Below are 23199 nucleotides of genomic sequence, written 5' to 3' on the forward strand. Positions count from 1 at the left end.
AAAGACAGAAAGATTTCAGAAATAAAGCGGCGCTACGAAAAACAAAACACACAATAATAACTTGCGTTAACCTCACCTGGGCTCCAGGCATGGCTGCAAAGGGGTTAGTGGGTCTGAGGACAGGCTGGTTGTACATCATCGGCTGAGGAGCCATGACTGGTACCCCACCCACCTGACCCATCTGGGGGGGGACCTACAAAGAAGAAAAACAGGACAGTCACAAACTCTCAAATGATCTTTTATTTGGTCACTATTGTATAAAAACACTCCACTTGTGTTTGAGATAAACACTCGTGTTACATTGTGGATAACTAGCATATGGACTAGACCAGTGGTTCTTAACTTGGGTTCAATCAAAACCCAGGGTTTTGGTGAGTCAGTCTGAGGGGTTCGACGGAAGTCAAGACACACACTCAAAGACTCAAATGATTTGTGAAGATATGCCCCGCTTGACCATCATTGGTTGTGCTCATTAGTCAACTTGTGGCTGCTGTGATGGCACGTAATGCGATTGCTTTTTTTTCTTGTTATCCCTTCATACTAACCACCAAAAAAAAAAAAAAAAAAAGAAAAAGAAAGAAAGCGGTCGGACAAATATGTGCAATGTGAATTTTCATGTATAACGGAACATATGGTGTGCCACAGGGTTCAATTCTGGGGCTTCTGCAGTTTTCAGCTGCCCATAGGTACACCCTAATTCATTCAAACCCCAAAACGTGTAAATAATTTTATTTTTATTTTTTAATACTTTGTCTTCCCAAACCGTATTTATATGTTATGGGTTTTTTTTTGTTTGTTTGTTTTTTTTCATGCAAGAGCATACAGCTTCTGACATGAAGAGGTGGCTTAAAGCAATGGTAGTAATTACAGAAAATGGCCAGCAGGTGGTAGCAGAGTATAAGCGATAAGACAGGGCCATGTTTTAACAAGCTCTTTTTGACAGTGTTTTCACCAGTAATGTTAATATTGATGAAAATGAGCAATATTCAAATGCTAATTGTTGCAACACGAAAACAGATAGAAATATACTTTTTTTTTCTCCCCTGATAAAAGAAGAGACTAATCTTTAATTTTGTAGATTCCATGCTTGTAAAATCAGTCAAAATCAAGTGAAAGAGCCAGGAGCGAAGAGGGTTGCTTCAGTGAAAATGGCTGTGAGAGAATGAGTTAAGAAAACAGTGGTGGTTGTGTGTGCTATAAAGTTCAAGTGATGGGAATCCTAACTGCATGATTCGCAATGCCTGGTTATGCGACCGGAGTCCAGCACAAGTAGAGAGGAAAACTAGCACGAGATGGATAATACAATAATACAACGCTTTCTGAATTGAAGGCGAAGAGAGCCAGATTCGATGAAAAGGCTACTCTCTCTGTTGACTATGACTTGAATGTGGGGGGGGAAAAAAACAAAAAAACAAAAAAAAAGAAATCAAAGAAAGTTTCAGTGAATGCGCATAGCAAACTGGTGGGCTTCAGTCACTCCAACAAGGTTAAGAACCACTGAACTCGACATAATTTTCAATCTATCTAAAATCTGTTGAAAAATATACTGTTGATATAATGGTTCCCCTCACCATTCCATACACAGGCACTTGCGGTGTCGTCATGGGGAAAGCCACGGGAGCTGGAGCCTTGAAGGAAATGGGAAATGAATTGGGCGGGGGAAAAAAAGAAAAGAATCAAGGCGGCTGCCAAGATACCAGAGTGCCCTCTGGGATTTTAATGGCGTTTATAAGCTTTAGTGTGTGGAAAAGTTGCTGCCTGAGCCTGTATTATGAATTGTTGACAACCGGAAGTAATAAAAATAATCCTAAACCCAGTGTACGCACCAGGAGCAAATCTTTAATGCTGATGAAGTACTTATGCGGTGGAAGTGTAACAGTGGAGAACATGTACGTTTCGACCTTCACTTCATTACAACTGATGAACACTTGATAATGTAAATATGCACATAACGGACACTGATTCCTGCTTGGCAAAATGGCAATTTATGCTTAAACGTCTTGGACTCATGCAAAATATCCAGGCAATGCCATTCAGACGAGTGTTACTATTAGCTTAATTCAGTGCTTCTCAATTATTTTTTGTCATGCCCCCCCAGGAAGAAGAAAACATCTCACGACCCCCCCATACACTCCGTCATATTTCCTCGGCTTAGCTTTGGGGAGATTTTTGTTTGTCTCTTTATCTCCGTCTCTCTCCGCCTGTCTTCTCATCCCTGTTAAATATTTTTTCATGGTGTCACTTGAGGGTCTGCTACACTTCGTGCCTACACTTCATACTCTGTGCTGTGTGCAAAGCACGCATGCTCAGTGCAAACAAAAGCCCCTACACCACTGAGCGAATGCTCCCCAGTGCCACTGCCCCCTAATGTAGTGGAGGTGCAATTGCACTTTATTCTAAGACAGTAAAAAAAATAAAAATACAAATAAAAAAGCATGTTCCCCTAGGTCAAACGCGTCCCCCTTGACGAAGCGCCCGCCCCATTATTTGAGAAGCACTGGCTTAATTGGACCTAACAGTACAGAAGCAGGCAAACATAAATACATTTGTCACCTCAGTTGGGGAATACCAATGGATGCAAAATCATTGTCATCGAGTGTCAAGAGTAAGAACAGATTGACAGGGAGACGGCACACGAAAAGGAGGCTTATCACCAAAGTAGCTGTTAGCAGATCGGTACTTACATAACTAGTATAGAACATTCCATTCTGCAACAGGATGCAACAGGAAAAAAAGAGACAAAAGACAGAAAGAGATGAGTAGACAGATAAACAGCAAGGGGGAGTGAGTGAGGGAAGAAAAAGACTGAAAGACAAATGAATAACACACGAGACAAATGAGCGACTGACCCTTCGCTCAAGGGCAAAGTTGTGACAAAAGCAGATGACAGAGCAAAACAGAGACTTGATAAATGTTAAACAAGCAAAGAAGGGAAAGGAAGACGAGGGGATGGCGCTGCAAAACAGCCGGAAGAAGTGCAAGAGGAGGTCAAGCTGAGCACCAAAGTGCTGATTCAAGGGGAATGACAGTCAAGGAAATGTCTAACATGGTTTTTACCAAAAAAAAAAATAAAGGCATGACAAATTTGGCTCATGATAAGATTGTTCTCATGTACACATGCAAGCACAATTCATCACATATACATCTTACCACATGTGGCACAGGCATGGGGGGCGGGACCATGGGGGCCGGGCTCCACTGAGTGGTGGACATGGTCTTGTTCTGCCAGTTCTGTCCTCCTGTCAGCTTCTTCTCCCCCGGCTGATTCCACTGCATCTCCGGCCTTAGCAGCAGCAGAGTACAAGACCAGAACATATCACCAAAATTTGTACCTCCACTCTTTGCTCTTCCCACCTTTCTCTGTGATGTGTGCATGCACTCATGGCAAACAATGAGGCGCACTAAAACAGACAAGTCAGCGGACTATCCAAAAGGAAGATGCATTTTTGGGGCTTAGACTTAGTGAGCTTTCTAACTGCAGATGCAAAATGATTAGTTAAAATGTATTACTTACTTTTTGGATGGGGTTCCACCAAACTGCAGATCTGAGGAAAGAAGATGACTCAGATCATCATAAACATGACAAAATAGAGACACACTACAACAACATAGGCCGTGTTTCACTCACTGCCTACAAGATTGGCCAGGGAGGAGTCCAGGTCATTGGCGAGCAGCTTTCCTCCAGGCTGGAAGACCATTTGAGGCGGGAGAGGATGGGCTGCATGTATGGGAATTGTCGGTTTCAGAAGATCCCCCAGGGTGTCAAAACCTGCAGTGACGATACAAACTGCCTTGTAAAGCGACGCAAAAACGACGTACTATATTTGTAGCACTAATAAATGCATTTCCAAAGCTGTTTGTGAGGGTGGACTAATAGTAATTTTGTCAATGTGTCGCCGGTAGGCGCAAATGGCAGCGAGCAATTTGCTGCGCTGGCGCGTGAGCGTAGGTGGCCAGGTTAACAACTTCCCATGTCAGCATTCATTCGAGCTAATGAGTCGGTAATATCGCTCATTGCCGTTACAAGCCGCGAGGTGTTTCAAGAGTGGTGGCGGAAGTGGGGGGACAACAAGGCGTTAAACGAAAGGCCAGGCGAAAATGACTGAGGAAAACGCCAAAGTGGGCTACAAGATGACCACGCTGACCTTGTTAAACATAGAGGGAACAGAAAAAGAAAGGAAAGAGAGAAAAAAAAGGGGGGGCGGGGGGGTGGATAATATTTAGTTAGGAAGTGGTTTGTAGCTCTGACAGTGGTGCTGACACAAGACATCCAGCAAACACTTTTCCTGCTAGCTTAGCAGATGGGAGAAGGGAAGCCAGGGGTGCATAAGCTGAAGAGGGGGGAAAAAAAAAAAAAAAAAAAAAAACATACCTCCCACAATAAACACTAGTTCACTCCAGTTATTAATTCTCATGATGTCTAATTTGTCTTGTTGTAGCTAAGGTAAAAAATCCCTCTGGCACCGTCACAATGAAGCCTGCTCAATACAACTAAATTATGAGTGTGGAGGAGGAGAAAGAAAAAAAAAAAAAACCTTCTCAGAGATCAAATGCTGCGCAGAGGGCAGTGAGAAGTGAAGGTGATAAAACATGGAGTATTCGATTGGAATAGCAAACATTGGAAGGCATTCAGAGGAGATATCATGTGTGACGTGTGAGACGGGAGAGAATACACGCTGAAGGGGTTTCAAGGAGAAGAGCAGATGGAACAGAGTTGCCTGGGTGACTCTTTGCCGTGTAAAGTGTGACGGTGCAAGCAAAAATGAATACTGGTGTTCAAGCAACGGGCAGAATAAAACAGGAGAGACAAAGTGAAAATGACAAAGGATGAGAGAGAAGCATCAGATATCTGCAGTTGGACAACATGCACAGACACACTGCGAAACGTGGGATAAAAATTGGCAGTCTGAAAAGCAGCTTTTAATGCATTACTTATACAGACAGAGCAGCCAGACCATCACAAGGAGGGCTGAACAATTAATCAAATCCACATTGCAAGGTAGTAGAATGCAATTTTCTAATCACAAAGACTGCAATTAGGGGCGTAAAAAAACAAACTCTGCTCTATTTTGGTTGGTCTATATTCTTTATGTACACATGTATGTGCATCTTTCATGTTAGTGTAAGTGTTTAAGTTGCCCATCAGTGATTGAGAATCTTCTCTCCAATACACGTTAAAAAGAAAAAGAATACTGAATGGCACATGCATTAGTGGCTGGTGTGAAACAGCTGGCTGATTAAAGCAGGGCAACTTCCAGTGGTGATGCTGATGGATGGGAGCTGTCACGAGTGGAGATCCACTGGAAAATAATTGCACCTTGATTACACGCAAACAGGAAGGAAGGCTGAGCAGGTGTAGACCAGAGTGGGAACCCACAAGAATTTACAGAGGAAAAACAAAACAATGAAAGGCCCTTTTATTTCCCCAGTTGCCAATTGAACATGTTTTGACAACTTTCCTACATAACCTAATCTGCATTTTATCAGCTGGATTTTAAATTTATGATGAAAATCAACAGGCAAGAGGGTGCAACTTGGAAAGGTAGCAAAGCCCCCGCCAATGTTGTACAGCAGCCACGAGTTGCAAGAACGAGGGTTAATCAAAAGCGATGTTGGTGTTGCCCGAAAAGCCAAAAGATTTTAGTTTTCAGCCTGGACAGTGGGATGGGCAAACGGCTTTACCGGCTGCTGGCTGTGTTCCGTTGTTAGCAGGAGCGGCCTTATTCCCAAACACGGCATCAAAATCTACAGTCATGGTGGGTGCGTTCTGTTGCAGAGGCTGGCTCTCCAGTCCTGAGGGATGTAGTTCCAGTATTAAAGTGCTGTTTTCTTTTGGAATCACGTCACCACAGTCAAAAAAAAAAAGAAAAGATGTAGACAAACATCATTTGAAGCTGCCAGTATTCATCCAGTAAACCAACAGCTCAGGGACATGAACATGACAGTTTGAATGTTTTGCATTTAGTTGTTTAGTAACAAACGGACAGCTTTCGAGGACAGCTCTGCACGAGGAAATTCCCCGATACAACTTTTGTTTTGTCCTCTGCATCCCTGCCAGGGATTAAAGCTTAACCAGATAATAAAGAGAGCTCCTCGTTACAAGTAACCTTTCAGGAAACAAGCTTCAGTTAAAAACCTTCAGTCAAGGAGCTTGTAACACCGCGAATGTCTCTCTGTTACTTTTTCAAAGTGCAAAATGCCTCCATTGTGTAAAGGTCAACAGACATACAGTATATGAAGACATTTCAGTCTACACTGAGAGGAAAGCTGCTTATGTGGATGTAGCAGAGCCACGGGATTTTGAACATGAATCACTCTACAAGACAATGGCACCAAGATGATGAAATGAGGGAAGAAAGCTAAACAATGATGGCGGGTGTTGAATGGTGCTGAACATATGGATTGATGGAGGCCCTCATGTACTTACTTATATTGGTGTCTGAAGCAGTTCCTCTGAACATATCTTAATGTATGTGTGAGTGTGAGTGTATGTGTGTGGCGTACCTCCCCAGGCACTGTTGGCGGAGGAGATGGAAGGAGTGCACTGCACCGCGGGGATGAAGGCTGGCTGGAGATCAAACAAGTCGCTGTTCAGGTTGGGAACACTGAGGAGCCGGGAAAAGAAGGCGGTGAGAAAATAAGACTGTTACGCAGGCGACATTGGACAAAAAGATCATAAAAGTAGAGGGTAATCTAGCAGAGAAATGAATGGGAATTGATGTGGGAGATGAAGATACATAAACTAGAAAGACTACAGATTACAATCAGACATGAATAATTAATTACTCTGGCATAAAAAAAGTCCTCACATTTAAAAGACCTCTCCATGAAGAAAACTGCACTCACTTCAAGGTGATGCCACAAGATGGCAGCAAAGCACCACATTAAGCTCCTCAACTCACTTCAACATTGTTCCTTGGCGCCAAAGCATTATTTTAACATTAGATAGGAGCAGTGCGTTCCCTCACACCTGTTGGCTGAGAGCGTGGAGCCGAACAACTCTGGCGTTTGTGTGATGTGGTTGTTGTTGTGGGCACTGCCTATCGATTGGTTGCTGGGGGATGCAGAGGGCGGAGTTTGCATGCTGATCTCTTTCAGACGCTGATCCTGGGGGGGAAAAAAAAGGACATGCATACAGTGTATATTATACAATTTTTGTAATTGGAAGAAAGACCAGTGATGCTTTAAGTAGGCATGCTTGATACCACTTTTGTTCAGATGAGTTCTCAAACTTGAGTAGCCACTCATACCAAGTACCGTTATCAATTGTAATGTGCTTTTGATACATAAAATTTACCCTCCCAAAAATAGGACCGATAATTTAAGACCTATGCATTCCAATTTCTTAAAATTGGATGAAATGAATGGCAATTTACTGCAAGTATCGGCCCAATACCAACAGCTAGTATCAGTAATAGCCCATCCCTAGCTTTAAGTAAATTCTGCAACTTTTAAGGTGGGCGCAAGGACACATCAATAGTCTAATAAAGGCCACATGAACCGAATCAATGCAGATTAATAAGCAGTACATGTCCTCTGCTGCTGAAATAAGATGAGCAAACATTACATGACTCAAATAATAAAATAATATAGCTTGCTGGGAACATGATTGCGGCCTTGAAGCTATCATACAACCTCAGGCGAAAGCCCACTTTCACACCATTACTTTAAAAACATTTACATTGGCTGATTTTACCATTTGTCATCTTACATTTCTTATTTAATCCCTTCAAAGTCTAATCTAATTTCTTCATTGAGATCAATATAGTGCATTTCATCATGGCGCGTTTGATAGTCTGGCATATAAGAACATTTTCATTCAGCTCCATGTCAATTCCAGCTCATTTTAAAACCCCTTCCAACTCTCAAAGGCACCAGGATTTGATTTTAGAATTTGAGATGAACCCACTTGCTTGCACATGACAGCAGAGTGAGTTTTAAAGGGCTGCCTCAGCCAGGCGGGAGACCTCTTCATTTACATTCCAACAGTGCAGTAGGGAACAAATGGAAAAGGCTGCAGAAGCCACAGATGGACAGTAGCGGTGTGTGTCGAGTCCATGTGGACGTCGCATCCCCAAGGCAGCCTGAACGAGACCTACTGATCTTAGCTCACTCGCTAACTCCATTTCTCACTTTATTTTCCAACTAATCCCAAAGGAAAGAACGGTTCTTCAAACCTTGTTATTGATGACACTTACCTTAAGAGCCTGTAGCCTGGCCTGCTCCTCCTCCAGGGCCAGCTGCTTCTCCTTTTCATCCATGCGAGCGAAGGACATGTCGGTGGAGGCGAGACATGAGACGGCACTGGACAGGGTGGACGCCCTGAAAGACGAGAGATGGATGAGGGAGAGTGAGCGCTGATTATGAGCCACTGTCATCTTCAAAATATACACCTGGCGTCTGCATTCAGTTCCTTGGTCTTCTTGCCCTCCAGGGACGCCAGGTGCTGCTCCAGAGCCTCCAGGAGGCTGCTGGGGGCCTTGAGAGAAGAGGGTAGGAACAATGGGGGCAATTACGACAAGTAAATTAAGTAATCAATAGGGATGTAACGATAACCAAACATCACGATACGATATCACGATATGAAGGTCACCACGATACGATAACACAATATTGTGGGAAGGTTGGCGATACAAAATAGCTTCCAATATTGTTAAAAAAAAAATCTCATACATTACAGCAATGCATATAAACAACCTGCAATCTCTAGCACACGGAGTTCTTCCACATATTGACTCAGTTCACAAGCATATTACATGCCTAAATATATATAAGGGCCAAAAGATGCCTTGTGAAAATTAAACTGCACTAAAAAAAACTAGCCACCAGAGGGTGCTAGAACGGCATAAATGGAAATCAACTTGACTTTTTTAACAGATGTGCTGCTTTTAATATCGTGACATGATGACGATGACATATTATGGCAGTTTTAATACCGTAATATCACGATATTGCCATTATCGTTACATCCCTAGTAATCAAGTGTACTTTCAGCATCAAATCGCCTCCGACACATGAGAGAGTAACACATGTTCACAGTTGGAATAAGTTGGTCTCGCAGGAAGGTAACAGAGTGCATTAGGCAGTAAAAGGTAGCCATGGCAACATGCAGCAAACATTGACATGGTGCGCAGAGTAGCATTACAAAGCTTTCAAACAAAAAGCAGGAAAACAGGTAGAAAGAGAAGTCATGCGGTTTCTTTTTTTGGGTGTTCATATTTTCAGCATCCTCGTCATTTCACAACAAGGCAGCTCTCATTTAAGCTTCGATTCAAAACTCTTGGTCATCCGCCTAAGGATGAGTCAGGTTGGATAATGAAAATAATAGGGGGGGGGACTAAATCACATTTTACTTTTCAATGAAGGGTTCGGTGAATGCGCAAAGGAAACTGGTGGGCTTCAGTACCTCCAACAAGGTTAAGGTTAAACACAAGCAAACAAGGCAGCTCCTTTCGCCACAGAAATCCACAGTTCAGCTGTGCTTTAACTTATTGCAGCACACTAAGGAGTGCAATTTCCTCTACAGTGAAAATATGACAACGTCACCATCCACAAGAATGCGCGCACACACACACACACACATCTGGAAGTATTTTGTCTTGTGAGCTCTTTGCGGTGGGCGAGACAGTAGTTTGCTTGCAGAAGAGGACCTTGTATGCCGAGTCAATATTAGCTGGGACCCACACACAACCGGTACGGTGTGTGCTGCTATTAATTAATTAATGATACAAAGTTTAAGGACAAGAGCGGGCAAAAAAAAAAAAAAAAAATCATCTTGTTTGCCACTCACATCTGTCTCCTGCATTATGATTACACGGTAAATCTTAGGTCAAGTACGATTAAAAGCAACTCTCCCGAGACGCTGCGCATTCACAGAAATGAGAGGGGAGAGAATTCAAATGAAACCCGGTGGCGGGAGTCATGCAGATGAAGACTAAGGCTGGCGTGGTGAATCCTCATTTTCTATTCATGAAGTTTCATGGCCTTTCGCTTGTCGCGGCGGTCTGCCCGCGAGAGGGCAAAAAGCAATCTGCACGAGTTCGACAGGCGCATATTGTAAGCAAGGCAACAAGCGAGGGGACGTGCCTGCGAGTGCATGCGGCGTGTGTGAGATCACACGGTTGATAAGAGACGGTCTGCGTGCAGGGGTTGTCGAAAAGGGTGGGAAGGGGGAAGTAACACAGTATGCAACCCACCACCTACAATGTGTGATCCTTTTGTTTTCTGCGACACAGGAGGAAGAAGAAAACATAATTTGTGACAGACACTTTTTATAAGGATTGTTTCACCTGGATTTTTGTTTTGTTTTTGGAAGCTGAATTGGTGTTACTTTATCCCCCCCATCAGGTGTTAAAATCAAGCAAAGAACTGACGTCTGATAGTAATATTGATGAGGAAACAGCAATCGATGTGTTTCCAGTTCAGTGGTACAGCTAATATACATAGTGTAAGATGAACTTTAATGCTTTAAAGCTCTATTATTGCAGTTAGTAGCAATCTGCAGTTGCTGATGGTGCAGAGTTCCAGCCGAGCTAAGCCTGCTACTGGATCTATAGTAAGCCTGCAATGCCGAAAAACAACACGAGAAAAGTGATATTAATTAAAAATAAATAAATAAAAAGAGGTGGCAGCTACCCTTCCTCCCAACAAGACCAGGATGATAGTTGGAAATAGCCCAAAATAATAAGTGAGTGGAGAGTGAACAGGATAGTTTGATGAGTGAGGAAACAGACAGGTACAATCAGTGGTTAAATGAGGCGAGTCCATGTATGGAAACGTGAGTGTTGGGAGAGAAAAGGAGAACGGAGTGGTGGCGTAGAAAAGCAAGAGAAGGAGGTGAGATGTACACTGACCTGCGAGAGATCGGGGATGTCACCCTGATCTATTCCAACTTCCTGTCGTAGAAAACAAACAAGATAGGGAGGAAGGTGGGTGGAAAAAAATGGAGGAAAAAAAAAAGGGCAGGGTCCATGTGAGAAAACAAATAGGGGAATCGTTACTTCATGCGCAAAGAAAAAACAACAGCAAAAATCAACAAATCAAGAATTTGTGATGTCACACTGAACGATTGATCGGTGACAAATGGCCAATGTGGGGTGGAGGATGGCATGACGGCTGTGATGAATCGTGTTGTGATGACAACACATTGATAAATAAATAAAAAAGGACACCGACAGCAAAAATCCATCTCCAAGAGGACTAACAACTCGGACAGATAAGTGGACTTTTAGGACACAGATAAAGAACACGAGGTCAAGGACTATTAAACCAGTCACCATCAGGGCTTCTACTTCTGCCTCACATCACTTCGGTGCACCCTCCAAAGCAGCTGTTACATCTAGAAAAGTAAAAACTGAGGTCGGATTTAGGTCAAGCATGAACAAAGGAAAAACAATTGGATTTATTTTCTAGGAGACAAAGCCAATGTACTTATTTGGCATCCTCTTGTAATTATATTTACCTTGGTTTTCCAGATTTGAGCACTTTTTGCTCCATAAATCTACTTCATCTGCATCTGTGTTTTTATTAATGGCCAAAAGCCTTCAGGTGCTTTTCATTTTGATTTTCAAGGTTTGCACATCACTGAAGCAATGAGCAATTTTGTGTGGTGCAACTTGAAACAAATCATCTGCTTATTCATATTTAAATGTGTAGCCGGAGTTCTTTTACATCATTTTTAATGAGCTGCAAAAAAAAATGCTAGTTAATTAGAGCACGACAATGGGATTTGTTTGAGCGGGAGCTAATGTTACGGCCACTGACTCGCACGGAACAAAGGAGAGGCGAAGAGACAAGAGGGATGATTCGCGGGCACTGGGCGACTGAGGGCCGCAAGGGCATCCATCTTTGTCAGGATAAGGGAGAAAGGGGGGCATTAAAACCAAGCTGTGGATATACCCGATGTGAGTGTATTTGTGCATACCTCAGCAACTTTGAGGAACTCTGACAGCTTTGTCATCCTGTAAAGAAACTTCTTGTAGATGTCCAGAGCGTCTTTACACTGGTTCTTCTTCATGTCAAAGTATTTCTCTGCAGCAGCCAGAGGAAAGGGAGGAGGGAAAGGGATGCAGCCAGAAGAAAAAAAAAAAAGAAGATGATTAGCTATGAACGCGTTTGGAAACCTACACAGCTGTCATGGCAACCAGCGCTATATACGCGACCACCTCCGCCAATTTGCTGCGTCATAAGAGCACTTAAATCAAGGTGAATGTGGTACCCAAGAGGTTGATGACCCCTTCGTTGTAAGCAGCAAACAGCCTGATGGAGTCTTTGAAGAGCAGCATGAAGGCAGAGTTGATCACACCATTAGTGAGTTCGTTCGGATTGGCCTGCGGAGGAAGAGGAGGAGGGCGAAGCAAATGGGTTGAGAGTGCTGATTTCCAGAGAGACAAGAATTGATATCGTCCAAATATCAGTTTGCATACACCCACACTACACATTAAGTACCTGGAAATCCAGCAGAGCGTCCAGCTGATTCTGAATTATGGGCAGGGTCTTAATCAGCTTTTCCGTGTTCATGGTCCGCATCACTCCGTCGGTCCTGCACAATGACAAATGTTTTGGTGCAAATGAGGAAAACTCGCACAACACAAAGAATGAATTCATAATGAGCATCTGCCCAGCGATGCGTGCTTTGCAACTGAAAACTGATTTGAGACTCAGAAACAAATCTTCTCTGCATTGTTCTAAAGGCTTTTATTATTGTCTCATAAAGGACTATGGCAGCTCATGTTGAAGCTATTCTTCACATAGTCATTGTAAAGTGAAAAAAACATGTCTGAAATTGGACACGCCACATAGAAGAGTGCTGTAAACAATCCTGCCAAAGTTGAATAATGAAAAAATGAGACGGATAATCGTGAAAAATGCCAATGTCAATTGTTAAGCATCAATCAAATTCCGTTTCGACTACATAGAAAAATGAATGCTACTTAGTCTAGCGTCTACGCCTGCACATAAGTGTTGGGTGGCTGGAATATATCCCACCAGGACTTAGTGGGGCCTTTCCTTGCCGCAACAACGAGGCACTCTAAACAGCTATGCAATCATTAAGCCCCAGATCACACGCTGCCTGTCAAGTATGACTGAAAATAAATATATGAATTCTTCTTCTGTCTTTTGCTGAGCATTCACTCATGGACAACGAGGTGCTCTAAAGCAGCTATGGCAGAGGACTATCCAAAGGGAAGACATATTTTATCAAGGTGCTTCAATATGATATAAGCAGTATAGAAAAAAGATGGATGGTTGACTTTTACACGAGTTTATGTGAAAAGATGATGACGGGCTCAAGTAATTTTGCATTGCCTACCCCCTCTTCATCTTGGTGAAATCCACAGCCACAAGTCTGTACGACATGGCCTTTTCATTCAGGTAACGGCTGTATCTTCTAATAAAGGTTGACATGTCATAACCTGGGAAGGAAGGAAGGAAAACAGACGAAGTGTGCGGCTTGCATTAGGTTGGTTTATTAGTGATGAAACAAGCAGAGATAAGATACGAACATTTGTTTTTGTTTTTTTAAATACCTTGCAGGGCTCCCTTATCCAGGAAGTTGGTGAGGTTAAACAACGTGTTTCTCGAGGCCAGGTACTGGATGAAACGCTGAGAGATGAAAAAAAAAAAAACAAAACATGTTGTGGGATAAGTGATAATAAAAAAAAAATACATTTGAAGCAGCCTCTCATTAAGACAGCCAAATATTTTCATTCATTTGACGTATATTTGTTTCACTTTCAATCCAGCCGATAGGGGAATTTGTGGCACGTGTTGTATTTAGGAACAAGGAAGACCTTGTACTAACTAAAGTGCACACACCTGAAGACCAACACAATGTTAATTTATTCATGAGCCACATCTTCAGAAGAGACCCCTCCCCTCCCCAATATAACACTTGGTTTCAAGTTCAAAATAATCCTAATGAACTTTTCAACTCCTCCTGCACCGATGGGTCTGTCATCATGTCTGTATTTGCATCCGTGAATGTGTGTCCATTGTCTTGGAAATCCTCAGTGGGCTGGGGAGCTCCACAGTGAGAATCTCCGTCAATCCCACTTAAAACATTCGGGAGATTTGCCACTTTGCCAGCTCCTGCTTTGGCAGCGAACCACGGCCGGATGGAGCGTAGACAAACATTCGCTTACAGACATATGTGTCGTATTGAAGTCGTTTCCAGAGGCATTGGAACTGTTTAAAGAGGCATTCATTTGAGTTTGTCCTCTTTTTTTTTTTTTTTGGGATGCCTGCACACTAAGGCTTTGAGAGGAAACAGCACCCATTTGAGGATGGAAATTGTTTTCAAAATGGATAATCATTAATCTTAAGGAGACAATTCCATTATAAATTCCGGCTTGGGAGCATATAGCAGTAATTTAAACTGCAAAATGTTGTCACTGTAATGTGCAGGCATTAATACCAGTCCACTAAATCCCTTTTAGTGCAACTTTGCTGGATGTACATTTGCAACTGATGCCAAGTAGCTTTAAAATATTTAAATTTCACTCCTAAACTTCTCTCTGTCTCATCACATCACATGATGAGTCTGCCTCACACCACATGCACAGATATATAGCCGAAAAAGGAGCCAGAAACACTCAAGCAGGGAATCAGAGCCCCGCTGGGGCCCAATATGATTCACTGCACACTTCTAAGATGCTTCAGGAAAGATCCTGGCTTTAAAAAAAAGGTTTGAGGCAAGATAGGAGTGAAAGATGCATACAGCCATCGTCTTCATGTTAGAATATTGTATATATGGTGGAGAATAACCTGATGTATTATTTATGCATTAGGCTTGCCTCAAAAGAAAAGCACATCAACCACTCAGTGGCCCGTTACCATCTTTGCCTGTGTCTGATTCCATGCAAATACTGGTAGATAAACATGCAGGTTGCTCCCAAAATCCAGTTAAATAGTTTCTTTGGTTAAATGAGACGTAATGAAGCCAAACAGTTAATATTTCAGGTTCAATTATGTGGAGCATTGGCAGAGGCAGAGCTAATTACAGGACTTCTACTTAAACCAAAAAGAAACATGAATACAAAAGAATGCTCCCAAGTAAATTCTGCAAGAAAGGCTTGTTGTAATAGATGACCAGATGCATTCCAGGGAAGGAAACGCCATCATTTCACGGAACATTAAACAGGCCGAGAGTCCTGCCACAAATACTGCAGAGGGAGAATGCATTGGGAATTTCATTAAGTCACCACAGCCTCACTATAAACATGATTTAAAATTGCAACAGTTTGGCTCAAACCACAGGAGCCGGTTGGCAGTGACCAAAATTGGAATACAAGCATGTACTGTATGTGTCTATTTTTTGGCTTTAAGATGGTATCTTTGAATAGATAAACACAAGTCAGTCTGGAACAAAGTGACTGATATGACCTTTGTGCTAATCAACTGCATGTTTGACCTCAACTGATAGTGGTGACAGTGAAGGCATCACAGCTGATGACCTTCCTTTGTATGAACATAAGACAGTAGTTTTTAACCTTGTTGGAGGTACTGAACGCGACCAGTTTCCTATGTGCATTCACCGAACCCTTTTTTATTAAAATAAAATGTGATTTTTGTTTTTTTTCTTTTCTTCAAATTTCAAATCTGGCTCTCTTCACCAATTGAATTCAGAATATGGTTGTGTTCTTGTATTTCCCATCTCCATGCAGCTTAAAGAAGTGTTAGTTTTGCTAGATAGCGAGTTGTGCTGGACTAGAATTTCTCAAGTTGGCATTGCAAAACATTCAGTTGGAGGCTGACTCCCATCACTCAAACTCGACTATCTGCTTTCTTTAAGATGGCTTAAGGGGCAGCAGATACAATGAAAACATGAGAGGCCCCAGAATTGAACCCTGTGGAACACCATATATTCCATTATACACATTAATTCATATTGCACGTATTCGTCTTATCACTTTTTTTGATCAACAAATTTAGAATAAAGGCATTACAATAATAAGGGAAGCTATCAGAGGGAGACACACACGAACCAAGTTTTAAAGACTCAGTAAACTGCCGGAATGTTACGTCAGTTTTCGCTGAGGATAAAGACTATATGCATGTGAGTAATAGTATTGTTACATTGTCTGGCAGACAATCATCAGTTAGGTGACTCGTGTCAGGATTGTTATCTGTATCGCTCCCCTGTTATAGGGGGTGCAAGGACACAGAAACAAATGGTTTTGATATGGAACAAGGTTGGATTCTGTATGTGCAGAAAAACTGCATCTTATGTGCGCCATACCGCTTCACACACATTCACAAGGGGAAAACAGAATATCTTGCTGACATCAGCAATCTCGCATGTGTCCCTCATCAGTCCCCTCTCATGTCCCCAATGACTCTTACTCATTTTCTCCTTTGCTCTACGTATGCTTTTGTTGACAATGCACCTTGTCACCTTTTAATCCCGTTTAATTCAGAGCATCTGCTGCACGAATCCAGTCCTGAGGAAGCATCATCATCAATGTGATAACATGTTTTACCTTGTGCTGTGATGCTCTTTGAAAACAAGGGGGGGAAAAAATGAAAACGACAAGTGTTATTGAAAAGTCAATTCTCTGTGGAGAATTTTTAAGTCTAAAAAGGTCATGGCTGCAAAGGGTTAATTTTCTAGACAAAAACATTGACTCATTGTTACAAAAGACAAAATGGGGGGCCCACGATGCTACCTCAGAACTAAATTCACTAAAGAAACAACAAACAATATATAAATAAATAAAATAAATGAAGCAAATTAGAATTCTTCCTCCTTCCATCATCCCAAATGCCACCTTCTTAGCTCCCACCCATTTATATTTTTATTCAACGACAGAGCCCCTTGCTTTGAGAGACGGCGTTCCCCAGGGGAGAGAACGAAAGTGCAGAACATGGTCTGCAACTGAGGGAGTGGAAATAAGCTCTCGCAGTCATTGTTTGGGGCTTCCTGCTGGACTGTTTTTGATCTTTTTTGGTTTATCACACAAAGGCACAAGCTGATATGGCTAGACAAGGAGCCTCCAATAAGTCCTCCCCAATTTAAATCACGAGAAAATTTGCCTTTTATGTACAGTGAATCCTTGACATTATTGTAAATAATTCATTACAATTTGGACAGTTTCACGAAGGGGTGTACTCACTTTTGTTGCCAGTGATTTAGACATTAATAGCTGTGTGGAGTTATTTAATGAGACAGTAAATTTGCACTGATACACAAGCTGTATACCAGCTACTACATTGCAGCAGTGCCATTTCTTCAGTGTTGTCACGTGAAAAGATAAAATCAAATATGTGTCTGCCAGCAGATCGTCACATAAAGCCTATCCACAACAACAGGAGCTATTCAATTAAAATGACCAAGTTGCAGAGCACACTCTTGATTTTACAGCTTACCAAGAGTTGTACGGTCTATTGACCACAGTTCTGTGGTTTCTAATTTTAATGGCCAGATTTCTTTCAGCTATGACGAAAATGGATGGTCTGGCCATGGGGAAGCAGGGACACCTGGCCACTGAGCTGGCGTCAGCACAACTGTCCCGACAGGCCTGATGAATGCAGGCCGATCAGTACACGCTCTACAACAACGTGTAATGTACACAGCACTGTAAGTTGCTTGTGATCTTTGCAATTGCTGCACACAGTATAACATTGACAGTTGACACCGTTAAGAAATCTATTGAAATGTACATAAATAAATAAAAAATACATAAAACCTAACAAAATTATACCTAAGCAAATGTTTGTAAGCAAACAATTCTACATGCAAATGTAGTGTACCTTAAATGTAATTACTTGTACAACTGAACTGCATTGTATATATAAAAAAAAAAAAAGTTGATGCCACTTAACATAATATTGTGGTTGTTGTGATGGTACATCATGTGATTTCTTTATTATTGCAATCACTTCATCCCATGTCGAGCAAAAAAATGAAAGTGGTAGGACAAATATGTGCAATATGAATTCATATGTAGAATGGAATGTATGGTGTTTCACAGGATTCAATTCTGGGACCTCAGTTTTTCATTGTATCTGCTAAAAAAACAGCAGTGTTTTTTTTAAAGTAGTCTAGAAATATAGTTGAGTAGAGTGATGAGACTCAGCTAACTGCATGATCTGCAATGCCAAATTAAGCAATCTTAGTCCAGCATAACTAGCTATCTAGCAAATTAAAGGAACACTTAAGATGCATAGAGATGGGGAACACAAGAACACAACGCTTTCTGAATTTAAGGTGAAGAGGGCCAGATCTAATGAAAACACTGCTCTCCCTGTTCATTTTGCTCACCAGTAAACCCTGTCTTGAATTTGGAAAAATACAATCAATCAATCAATAAAATAAAAACTGGTGGAGTTTGAACCACTGTTTTAATTGGTCAATGAATCAATTTCACCAATTCCAACCAGACTGGATCGGAACAACTCCAACATCAACATTCAAAAGTTACATTTGACGGCAACAAGTCAGATAACGCAGCCCATTTTGGGAACACATCTGAAGAAATCCCTGCAGCACCACAGTGACCTACTTAGCAGCATTTCGGTTTAACAAAAATGTTGCACGAATTTGCACAGCTTGTGCAAACATTTAACACAGTCATGTTATTAACTGGTGTCTCTAGATGGCATTTACAGTCTGGACTTCAGTAGCGGGCTAATGATCAATGTTAGTATTTGATTAGACCACAATTTGGGGTGGAACACCTGTTTAAACATTAACTTTATTGATAGAGAAATTAATAAGGAATACGTTTGCTTGACAACCCCAAAACAGAACAAAATCTCACACTAAGTTCTTCCTCTTTTCAGAGAAAGTTGATGCAATAACCGACAAAAGGAGCACTGCTTCTTGTCAACACCAAATATGTGGAAAAAATAGGGAAACACCAATTCCCTATGTGAATAAATACTGAAAAAAAAATGCATCGACATACACAACAGTTTATGCAAAAATTACGCACAGTGTGCAACTGCTTCTATTCTTTTCTAGCACTGAATGCAGCATATTCTTATTTTCATTCTGGTCTGAAACCACAACAATGTGGTTTTAATAACACACTGTCTAACACATGATAGTCATTTTATTCCCGAAAACATGTCCCAAACATACCAAGCCTGCTTGGAATATAATTTTTGGACTCAAAGCATTTGAGATTTTGCTCCTTTTTATTCAGTTTATTACTTAATGTGTCAAATTTACAACGTTTGACCCTGATTAGCAATGCGGCATTTGTGTGCATCTGTCACCCTTCAATTTAACAACTGCTGATGGCAACGCAGTTAACATTAAAAAAAAAAGAAAAAAAAAAAAAGATAAGAACGTGCCACTATGCTGTGTGGTTGAGTTATAAAGTAACCGATTGGCTGACTGGTCCTGGCTTTTGTTTGTTGTGTGTGCATGTGTGTGTGTTGTATGCCCCACCTCATTGCCATACATCATGATGTGGTGCGTGGTGATAAGGGCTTTAAAGACCACCACCCAGCTGGAGTTGGCCGTGCGCTCGAACAGCGTGTCCGCCAACTGGGGAATGTTCACGTTCATCTCATTGGTGCAGTGGATCAAATCTGCACACAACAACAAAGAGGTCATGAGGAAAAAAAAAAAAAAAAAAAAAGATAAAGGTTTTTAAGGAATTGCTTTGCACACAAAATAGAGGCGGAAAAACAGGAGATGTTTTGAAAGAAATATCAGCAGAATTCATCAAATGGTTATCAAACACTTGTTCTGGTCCCCGGTGACGTCCCCCGCTAGTTCTTTTGTGCTTCACCACAGAACATTGCAGGCAGCCAGTTCCCACACCTGGTAACGACGGAAACAGCTCCTCGTTAGACTACCGGAGGATTGGGGGGGGGGGGGGGGTGGACATCCCGCCGGATACTTCATCATCATAATCGTCCACATGCTTGCGCATGCAGCCTCATTCGGCGCAGCCCATCCTCCCCATAGCCTTGAGTCACTTAACACATAATCACACTGACGGCAAAGTACAAGATGACACCTCTCCCACCTGCCTTGGCGGGCCATTTAGCCGATACAAATGAGCCTGGCATAAATATAAAGGCATATTGCAGCTTATTTAGCGGACTGAATGACAACACAAGTGCTCCATGTGTCACATTGTTTGTGATTGTTCATAAATAATGGCTTGAGCACACATTCAGGGAAGTCTGACAGCTCGGAATATAAATTAGCATAGTACGGCGTACCAGTAGTATAAAAGTAATAAAGGTAATATGGTACCTCATTGTAAAAAATTATACTATACTATACTACAGGTTTGAAAATACAGTAAAAAGAAAAAAAAAAAACCTGCAGTGAAAGTTGTCTCCCAAGACTCTAAAAGGGGTGGGACTGTTTTTAGTGCGTGTCCAAGAACAAGAAATGGTGACCTTCCATATACTGTACACGCACCGTCATATGTAATTACTTATCCAACATTTCCTATCCGCAAAGCATGTTTTGGGGGCAATAGTATATGGAAATTAAAACACGTCAGGTTAGCGATCTTGCTCTCTACTGGTTGCATATGACGATGCAATTAGTAAATACTAAATACTGTTTGTAGCGGAGTAGAGCACACAGCCAACAGCTATGCAGCCAAATGCATTATTAGCAATTAAAGAGACTTTGATAGACAAGGATGTAAGATAGTTTTATTGTTTAATATATAATAAATCAAATGCAGTCAAACAGAGGATTACATACTATTTACAAGCTTGTTTGTATAGACGGCAAACATAAATAATTTATGTACAGTATTTCTATCAAAATCTAACAGGATAAAGAGCGAAAAGCCCAATTCACACTGGCTGCGGAATGGACACGGTACGTTTTCCGTACGCCGGCCGTACGGACGTCGCAAGGATAGAACAAATTCAGGTCAACGTGCTAATTCCCACCAGCTGCGGTGTGGTGAATCTGCGGTGCCAAACAACTGCGGCGATGCGGAAGGTTTCCACAAGCGTTCTATTCCTTCGGATGCCGCATGCGGAATTTCTTGAAGTTGAAGGAATTACACGAGCCGGACAGGAAATCGGGTGTCTCGCGACAAGGTAAAGCCGTTTACGAACTCGTTTTTTTGGGAGGGAAGCTAGCGAGCTACATAGCATGACGTGAGTCGGACATTTAAGACAACAAATGAGCTCAGAATAAATTAAACAAATGACAAGACAAAATGACACTATTTAAACACCTAACAGCCATGGTAGAACAGCCATGGTAGAAGTCCCAGATATAATGTCCAAAAAGCATATCGATGTGACAACAGGCAAGCATGGCTATTGTTTACAAATAGGACTCTATATACACAGTTGTTATTGGGTGAACTCAACTCTCCAATGGAAACCCCACGTGATCTTGTGGTCTGTCAGGAGAAAATTTCCGGACACGCAGCGCACGCGGTGTGAATTGCAGTCCTTGCGGAAGGCGTGCGGAAGCTGTACAGAAAACGCATCAGGTCCTTTCCGCGGCCAGTGTGAATTGGGCTAAAATCTAACACTGGTTCACCAATTGCTAATTTCCCGACGCTCTCTGGATTTTCTATCCATCCAGTGTACCGCTGCGTACGGGCCGCCGCTGCTAAATGAATGTAGAGGAAACACTGAGTATTACATTCCATTTTAAACCCTAGAAGAGAATGGCCTCTTCTTTTAACTTGTGTGTTTTTATTCAGTCTGGAAGCGGGAGGAAATGCTTATTAGGGCTGCGGGGATGCTTGCGCACGAGTGTGATCATGTAAAGAGGCTACATGTGCTGACTTAATCAGGCCGAGTGGAACGCATTAGATGCCACTGATCCTAGAGCTGAAAGGGAGATTGGGAGAGCGGAAGTGCAAGGCCAAGTGTGCGGAAAACAAAAGAGGACAGAACATGAATGGTGGACAAAAAGAAAAACGTTATTAAAAGGACGCATTAAGGAGTATAAAGAGGCAAGCAGCTCAATAATAAATAAGATCCTTTCCATCTCGCTACTTACAGACCTGCTCTGACTTGGCAGCTGAAGTTGGGCAACACATTCAAAGACTAACTGACACACGGTCGGAAATGTGATCTCATTCCGGACAGTCACCTACTCTTGTGAGATCCATTGTTATCAGTCATCTTTGACCTCAGTGGCCTTTCATTGAGCCACAATAGACCAGAGACTTCCTGGCACCAAGTGGCACTTCGTGTCTGTTAGTTGGCCAGCTATTTAAGTTCCTCCTGTCCCTCTGACGACCAATTATTAAATGGTACTACAAACTGACTGGACAGTATCAATTAAAAAAACAATATCAATATAATAAACTGTAAAGTGAGGATTGTTGAAAACAAGAGTTACAGTATGTGTTTGCCCTTATGTGTTCCTGTTTTTTTTCTCTCTCTCTCTCTCTCTCTCTCTCAGAGTGTGTTCCTGTTAAGAGCCATACACAAGAAGAAGAGGAGCGTCCATTTGCTAAAATTAACACCTGGCACTGCCTGCACCTTGTCTGGCACTTTAGGCCAATTCCCTGGGCAGACTGAAGGCAGTGATTTCCACCACTGAAGGTGTGAAGAATGGTAAGGTTGAGAAAACACACTGCAGTCTTTCTCGCAGACGGCGCACAGCTTCCAAGAAAGCGAAAGACACTGACAGATTTTCTGCTGCATCCAATCACTTCTATCATCACACACATTTCAGAAGAGAAGCCTTTCCTTTTTACAGAAAGGAACAACAGATGATGAGTGTTAAAACGGTAGCAGGTTTTTAGGCAGGTAGCAGGAAATATATGGGAATCAAGAAATTAACAAGAAAGAAGCAGAGAGGAGGCAAAGGCAGTGTCACCAGAAGTTTGCCTATTAATAGATGAGTTTGAGCGCTGCTGTTTTAATTCCACCCTGGAGGGCTTGAAAAAAGCGACTTCTCCTCACAGAAATAAACACAGACTCCCTCTTGCGTCGAGGGATGTCTCCATACGGATAACTGGGGCCTACTGGGACTGTCTGCAAACGACGGACTGCGTCACAGCAACCATCCAGCGCCTGACGCACAATTGCACATAGGTAGAGTACAGCAGCCGAAACAAGTGACTGAACCCTGTTATAAATAAACCTCATATCTGACACAACCATTTAATGTTCACAAACATACAAAGCAAAACAGAAGCATGTACTTGTATGCGTGATGTATTTATGTGTTCACTTGGCAATCCAAATAGTTTATACTTCCAGCTGACTGAAACTGGCATGGAGTCCACCGTGAGCAAT

The 23199-nt window shown here is 42.0% G+C and overlaps 1 protein-coding gene across 8 annotated transcripts in view; it reads right to left on the reverse strand.

The window, feature by feature from the left end:
• The window catches only part of LOC144003430 (phosphatidylinositol-binding clathrin assembly protein), a 32612-nt gene that overhangs the window by 4406 nt on the left and 5007 nt on the right, over positions 1-23199 (reverse strand). The window contains exons 2-20 of one of the 8 annotated variants that reach the window (XM_077499664.1): positions 19397-19539; positions 13530-13605; positions 13313-13415; positions 12448-12541; positions 12218-12329; positions 11924-12030; positions 10854-10895; positions 10204-10224; positions 8394-8479; positions 8199-8322; positions 6971-7107; positions 6505-6605; positions 5683-5793; positions 3629-3769; positions 3515-3545; positions 3151-3283; positions 2685-2708; positions 1572-1628; positions 77-193 (exon numbers count right to left, since the gene is read on the reverse strand). In XM_077499664.1, coding sequence (XP_077355790.1) covers positions 77-193; positions 1572-1628; positions 2685-2708; positions 3151-3283; positions 3515-3545; positions 3629-3769; positions 5683-5793; positions 6505-6605; positions 6971-7107; positions 8199-8322; positions 8394-8479; positions 10204-10224; positions 10854-10895; positions 11924-12030; positions 12218-12329; positions 12448-12541; positions 13313-13415; positions 13530-13605; positions 19397-19539 — 1760 coding nt within the window. The remainder of the gene's footprint in view (positions 1-76; positions 194-1571; positions 1629-2684; positions 2709-3150; positions 3284-3514; positions 3546-3628; positions 3770-5682; positions 5794-6504; positions 6606-6970; positions 7108-8198; positions 8323-8393; positions 8480-10203; positions 10225-10853; positions 10896-11923; positions 12031-12217; positions 12330-12447; positions 12542-13312; positions 13416-13529; positions 13606-19396; positions 19540-23199) is intronic. The other 7 variants (XM_077499668.1, XM_077499667.1, XM_077499665.1 and 4 more) reach the window with 7 other exon arrangements.

Source organism: Festucalex cinctus, chromosome 16, assembly GCF_051991245.1.
Source record: "Festucalex cinctus isolate MCC-2025b chromosome 16, RoL_Fcin_1.0, whole genome shotgun sequence".
In the NCBI taxonomy this organism is placed as follows: domain Eukaryota; kingdom Metazoa; phylum Chordata; class Actinopteri; order Syngnathiformes; family Syngnathidae; genus Festucalex; species Festucalex cinctus.